General features: G+C 39.2%; 1 protein-coding gene across 1 annotated transcript; it reads left to right on the top strand.

The window, feature by feature from the left end:
• The first annotated feature begins 3,015 nt into the window (after positions 1 to 3,015).
• sod1 (superoxide dismutase 1, soluble) lies at positions 3,016 to 6,860 on the top strand. The gene is made up of 5 exons (XM_084942464.1): positions 3,016 to 3,156; positions 4,331 to 4,427; positions 4,582 to 4,651; positions 6,184 to 6,301; positions 6,478 to 6,860. Exons 1-5 carry the CDS (start codon positions 3,085 to 3,087, stop codon positions 6,583 to 6,585), a joined length of 465 nt encoding a protein of 154 aa, XP_084798590.1. The 5' UTR covers positions 3,016 to 3,084; the 3' UTR covers positions 6,586 to 6,860.
• The last annotated feature ends 282 nt before the right edge of the window (positions 6,861 to 7,142 follow it).

Raw genomic sequence — 7,142 nt, 5'->3', positions numbered from 1 at the left:
TTTTTGTGTTCAAATTTTTTTTCTTATGTAGTATGATGTATGATGTTCACTTATGATCCTGCCACAGTACTTGAGGCAGGTTGAGGTGTGTACTTTGAGCCATTGTGGCACCTCGAATCTTTTCATTTTCAGCCATTCTGTTGTAGATTTGTTGCTGTGATTGGGACCATTGTTTTCCTGCATGACTCAATTTTGTTCAAGGTTTAGCTGTAACATAGATGGCCTCACATTTGACTGTGGTACACGGAGGAGTACCACCTCATGGTCTGCTTGGTGCCCGCAGTGATAAGGTGCCCAGATCATCACTCTTCCATCACAGTGCTTGACAGTTAGTGTAGTGCATGTGCTGATATGCTGGCTTTGGTTTTGTTTGGAAATGGCCCTATACGCATTCTCAGATTGATGGGCAGCAACAGATGCTCCTCTAAGATCATTGCTGATATCTTTCTACAAATTTCCAAAATTTCTGCTTTTGTAGCTGTGTTCACACTAATCAATTTAATTTGATTAGCAGTTTGATTATGATTTTTTTACTCTCCTATGGCAACAGTAAACATACTCATGAAGTGTTATTTTATTGTGGTGGAAGCAAAACAGCAAAAGTAAGAGGGAGTCCTTGACTATGTTTATGTTAAGCTTAGTTTGGATCTTCTTTTGCTGCTGGTTCGGTCAATATTGTTCGGAGAGAGATAAAACTAACAGCTTTAGAATCAGCGCAAAAACGGCCCAAAGCGCGGACCTGCCGAAACATCAGAATCAGCGAGCTGTCGGCTTTCAGCCCCGACCGTGTCCGTGCCGTCGGGTGAGAAAGGCGACATCTCACTGATTCTGATCCGCGGTCTGCGCTTTGTGTTTACGTCAAGCCTATTCAAATGGCGGCCCGCGGGCCAAATGCGGCCCAGAAGCAACCTGCGAGTGGCCCTGCCTGTGGTCCTGGCAGAAACACAGAGAAAACGCAAAAAATTAATTCATTAATTTAAAAAAAAAAAATTAAAAATTCCTACAGCGTAGTGTGGACTGTGAATGCAACACTCCTAGTAGCCTAGCAATATTTAACCCACAATGCACCGTGACGTAAACATATTAAACAATCATGGTAATATGTGATGCAACAACAGCATGTCTTTCTCACTCCAAAAGCGCAAAATTGACAATGAAAACTGTCGGTTTAACCCTGCCTGGACTGACAAATACTTATTCATTTTACCGAGTTTAATAATCTTCCAACCGGAGTTGTACTACCATGGTGAGGGTCCTGTACAGCCCAAGAGAGAGCTGCAGCATCTTCCCTTCGTGTTTGCTTCTTGGCGAAGAAGAAAAGGCCTTTCACAGATTCTGAAGCAGCCATGGTTTACGTCATGGCTATTCAACTACGAAGTTAGTTGGGCCAGATTTTCAAACCGAGGAATTTATCTGGGCCAGATATTTTTTTTGAAGCCAGTAAGCAGCAGATCATGATCAATTTCAAACCCACACAACTGTATTGAAAAACAAGTAATTTTTTTTATTCCTTTTCCCCTGTAAATCTGGTGACCTCTCACAAATGCACACCAAAAGGTCCATTTAAAAAAAGGGAGCTATAACTAAACTATTTTTTGCACATTTGAAATAATAATAACAAAAAAACATTTTGATAATTCCCTTTCAAATTAAAATAAATATTTCGCTGACCACTCGCTTTTCCTGCCATGGATGGAGCCCCATCCGTCACAAGTATACAGACACGCTTCATATCCAGACCATTTTCCTCAAAAAGAGCTTAAATCTTCTCAAACATTATTTCGCCAGCTGTGTGTCCCTCTAACGGTAGTAAGCGAGCAATTTCCCATCCAAAAAACGGACATATACGCACAACTGTGCATTATCGGTTCTGTCTGTGATCTCCTGCTATAGACATTACATCAGTTTTCTTCAGGTCATCTAACAGCATTTCAAACTCGTCTGACGCCAGAACTTCAACTCTACGAATATTTGAACTGTCCTACAGGGGTACGTTTTTAATAGCAGATGTCACACTTACTTTAATTTTTTCATCACTTTTCACCGCATCCACCACGGCCAGCATGCAGTATTTCACTGCTTCAGAATCTGTGAAAGGCCTTTTCTTCTTCGCCAAGAAGCAAACACGAAGGGAAGATGCTGCAGCTCTCTCTTGGGCTGTACAGGACCCTCACCATGGTAGTACAACTCCGGTTGTAAGATTAATAAACTCGGTAAAATGAATAAGTATTTGTCAGTCCAGGCAGGGTTAAACCGACAGTTTTCATTGTCAATTTTGCGCTTTTGGAGTGAGAAAGACATGCTGTTGTTGCATCATATATTACCATGATTGTTTAATATGTTTACATCACGGTGCATTGTGGGTTAAATATTGCTAGGCTACTAGGAGTGTTGCATTCACAGTCTACACTACGCTGTAGGAATTTTTAATTTTTTTTTTAAATTAATGAATTAATTTTTTGCGTTTTCTCTGTGTTTCTGCCAGGACCACAGGCAGGGCCACTCGCAGGTTGCTTCTGGGCCGCATTTGGCCCGCGGGCCGCCATTTGAATAGGCTTGGTTTACGTCTTTGTGCAGAAGCCGTGTACCTGCTCTCATTTACTGTTTTAAATGTTTGGTGGTTGTCAAAATTTTGTGACCTGAGATTCTGGAATTTTGGACAAAATACATTTATATAAAAAAAGCGATTCAGGATTTTAATGAATGATATCACGTTATCCAAGCCAGAATCGATTTTAATCGATGAATCGATTATTAAAACCCACCCCTACTCGCAAGGATACATATGACATTTTTTAAGTACAGGGAACTTTCTCATATCTACTCTAGAACAAATTAATATTTCTCACTTATCTGTGTATTTTATATATTTAATTATTTTTATAAAGTCGTTATAGAGATTTTGTTCCGTCTGTCTGATAAGACACTGTCTTAGCAGTGACCAATCAAAATGTGCCCTTTTTAATTTTATTTGATTCTGATTGGTTGATGTAGCATACACCCGCCTATTAGTTATGTAGTATACGCAATCGCTTGTCAAAAGCAAGACCACGGCTGGGTGTCGTGTCTGAAACTTCTGCAAAGATGGTGCTGAAAGCTGTTTGCGTTTTGAAGGGAACTAGCGACACTAGTGGGACAGTTTATTTTGAACAGGAGGTAAGACGGGCTATTCTTCGTTCAAGTTGAGAGAAAAAAAAACGTCCCACAAACTACGCATTTAGCCGTTTTAAAGCGAAACGCTACCGTTATTGCCGACGGCTAAGCTGGCCAAGTTCTGCTCTCTTTAGCTTGTCTTAATGGTTAGTTTGCTGTTGGCTTGCTAGCTAGGTACGCGTTAGCTTGTGAATGACAGCTCGTGCACAACTGTGTTGGTTTTCTAGCGGTCTGGTCTCATATTCAACGCCGCCCCGTTGCTAATTAACCTCAGTGTACTCTGCACTTCAAAGTAGTTTGCTTGTGTAAACCACGCATTTAACAGGCTATATGAAATCACTGGCTTGTCACTATAGCAGTAACCTTTGCCCACTAAAGCCTGTGCAGTGGTAATGGTTGAAGGTGTGTTTTTTAAGGCCCGCCCAGGCTGTTTGTATAAGAAAGACGCTTGTTGCGTAAATTTAACGTTTGCAGGGCCAGTATAAAACAGACGGCCAGATGTGGTTTCATTAACCAGGCAAGCACTTCTGTATGTAACGCTTTTGCTGTAACTCCGAAACAGCCGGCAAAATGCTTCGATATTATTGTGATCCGTCAAAACGAGCAAACGCGAATTTGCTCGTTATTTTTTGCCGAGTCATTGCCTGTCCTTGTTTTCGTTGCCTTTCATTTATGTGGCCTTTTTGATAAGGGTAAAGTGCACTGCGCAACCGTCAAAGACACATGGGTAGTTAAAGGTAGTTTTATAAGAGATTTCCTGCTGTGTAGACGTGATGAATGATCACCTGTCCCTTTCCATAGAAAATGCATTGCACCCTCTAGTAATAACTTTCAGAATGCATGATTGTGCAGTTTAAACTAACTGTACCATGCCTTAAAACAAACTTATTGAACATTACTGTTGTTGTAGTTCGACTTAATAAGATCTTTTAGGTTTATATTTGAGAGTATGCCTTTTGTAGTAGATCTGAAAGGTCTGTTAATTTTTTGGCACCAAATCCTACAGCCCGGCTTTGTTTTTCCTCTCCTTAACGTGATTATAGGGATTGTCTGTCTGGGGACAGAAGATTACTTCCGTTCAATAGCATGAATGGAAGTAATCTTCATTCAATATTCCTGTCCTTCTAGCCACCTGGCTTAGAGAGCTTCTTTTGTATTTGTGTTTTTGATCTGCTAGAATGACTCAGCCCCTGTGAAGCTGACAGGAGAAATCAAAGGCCTTACCCCTGGTGAGCATGGTTTCCATGTCCATGTTTTTGGAGATAACACAAACGGTAAGTTTCTCTGTGTGTGAAAGCGATTCAAATCCAAAGAGACTTGGATTTCTTAATTTTCAGAATTTGATAATGTTACTGCATCACCTAGGTTAGGTAATCTAGACTAAATTTGCAATAGTTCAATATGTTTAATATATCTTTTCTTTCCCAGGGTGCATTAGTGCAGGTCCACACTTCAATCCCTACAACAAGAATCATGCTGGACCTAATGATGCGGAAAGGTGAGTCGAGTCTGAAGAAAAAGTATCAGTATAAAAAGTTAATATATTGCATATCAGTAGTAATGTTACGTCTGACACTGAAGTCCCAAGGCCTGTGTTAAGCAAAGTGGATGTGTCCAAATGAAACCTTTGTCTAGGCCTGTATTCTTTAGAATATCACGTGGCCACTTGCCTGACTGCCTTGTTATGTGATTCGAGCTGTTAAAAAGACGTGGGAGTTAATTTTTTTTCATGAACTGGATCTGAGGTCATTCTGAGGATCATCACGAAGTTACAAGGAGATTTTATGCACATTATGGATCAACAAAAAGGGCAAAAAAAAATATCAGCAGTTAGGGAGGATTTTAACATGATACCTCCCAGTAATAACATATCTTTTCAAATCAATCTCTGAGGTATATATTACGTTTACATATTCACTGGTATGTAGCACACATGTATTATCACAACAGAGCTGCTGTACATTGAATGACCAGTAAATGTCAGTACTTTCAAATGAGCTTCTTGTGATTTGCCTTCTGGCGAAGCAATTGGCCAGAAAGATTCAACACATTCACGGGGCTTCATTGCACCATCACTACTTCTCAGCAGTGGCTACAATAAGAGGTAATATAAATGGTTACAAAGGACTGAAAGATTCAGTAGGGTGCTTTAAAAATAAGCTTCAGATCATGTCAAGAGGGGCCCTGTTGTGATATGGCTGTGTCATTTTAAGGAAGACCAAAAATAGCCTTGGATTACTTGTCATTAAGTTAACTCAAAGTTGCAAATTGTTTGCTTGAATAGATTGATTCTTATATAGAAATGGCTCAGGTGAGTTTGCAGAATTTTGCATGCAGTCTGTGTTAGGTGATGATGCTTAATACTTTCGCGTTACACTAGGTTTGACTGTAGCTTTGATTTGCATGTAGGTGGTTTTTATTCAGAGTGGAACAAAGGTTAAATGTCACCAGTTTGGGCAACCTGTGATAATTAAAAGTGACGCAGGAAAGTCAGAGAAGGGAACGTACAAACAATATGCTCAGCTGATTTCAAACTGGATAGATTATGTGGAATGAATCCTAACTGTAAGGCCAGCATGCCATCGTCACACTCTGCAGTGTTGTATCATTAAAACAAAATTCACCACAATAAAAGAGACTTAAGCAATCTTAAGGTGATGTTTGTAAATCTTAAGATTTTTGTAGGATATATTCTATCCATGAAATATTTATTATTTATACACATGTGGCTCAGAGCGGTAGTGTAGGTGGTTCAAATAAACAAAACAAAAACAAAAAAAACTAACAAAAAAACTGCGTGAACTATTACGTTTTATTTATTTACTTATTTTACTTTTTAACTATCTGTTTTTTGACTGGTACTTAATTACTTTGCTGTAGTACAAATGATCATGGGGAAAACCTGTATCAATAGGAAAAGCTGTAAAAAGTATGAAAACACAGTTACTATTCCATATTTTCTCCGTCATATTTTCCATATTGACATCCCTGGATAAAAGCAAGGTTGTTTTGTTTTTCTTTTGTAAACAGGCATGTTGGAGACCTGGGGAATTTGACTGCAGGAGCAGATAATGTTGCCAAGATTGACATCACGGACAAAATGATCTCCCTCACAGGTCGTGACTCCATCATTGGAAGAACTATGGTGGTAAGTGAAAAATTACAGTCCTTTGTCACTTTGTTCATATCCTTTCTGCTTATTTTCATTTCCCTTTTATTCTCATTATATGTGAAAGTGATATTCCAGATTGCGAGCCTCAAGTTACTGTATGTGGCTTAGCTTTGAGAACTGTTTAAGAAAACCTTTTTTGCCCTTTGTATTAGATCCACGAGAAGGCTGATGACCTGGGAAAAGGAGGAAATGAAGAGAGCCTGAAGACCGGTAATGCTGGTGGACGTCTGGCCTGTGGAGTCATTGGAATTACCCAGTAATCAACTTAACAGAACATGAAGCACTGAGTTTAGTTTTGTTTTTCATAGAGCACTTAACAAGACCAATATAGCTACTTAATGTGACAGTTTGTCCTTTTCAGTTCTCTGTGACTTTTAATCAGCAGTCAAGTAAATGAGCCATGCTTTGTCCTGTTTGTTCCTCATGACAATTGTATGAATGGGGTTATGTTTCCAGGTCAGCATCCCAAAGAATTGGTAACGCACAAGTGATGAACAATTGTATACTTAAGGAAAAAAATAAATAGTTCATCTAAGTTGTTTGTTTTTGTGTGTGTGTGTGATTGATCTTGTAGTTGAAGGTGGCCCCTTTTAACCTGTTTGGATCCTCTAAAACATGTAAGGATGAAACACCAGTCAGTTACTGGAAAAGGGCACCATAGATTTCACTGACATTTTCGATGACTATTTTATGGCTGAAATCTTCCAGTTTTTCTTATGTTAGCTTGTTCAAGAAAAGCAGTGAGAAAGATTAAATATTTAAAGATGATAATTCAACATTATTACAGACAGCAATGTAGTTAAACATCTTACAGTTA

The sequence above is a fragment of the Perissodus microlepis genome, chromosome 10, assembly GCF_051167445.1.
Source record: "Perissodus microlepis isolate ML-2025 ecotype Zambia chromosome 10, ASM5116744v1, whole genome shotgun sequence".
NCBI lineage: Eukaryota > Metazoa > Chordata > Actinopteri > Cichliformes > Cichlidae > Perissodus > Perissodus microlepis.
This window is presented reverse-complemented; position numbering and strand designations above follow the sequence as displayed.

Coding starts and splice junctions, on each gene's coding strand:
- sod1 (XM_084942464.1), top strand. CDS start 3,085: ATGGTGCTGAAAGCTGTTTGCGTTTTGAAGGGAACTAGCGACACTAGT. Junction 3,157..4,330: donor CAGTTTATTTTGAACAGGAG/GTAAGACGGGCT, acceptor TTGATCTGCTAG/AATGACTCAGCCCCTGTGAA. Junction 4,652..6,183: donor GGACCTAATGATGCGGAAAG/GTGAGTCGAGTC, acceptor TTTTGTAAACAG/GCATGTTGGAGACCTGGGGA.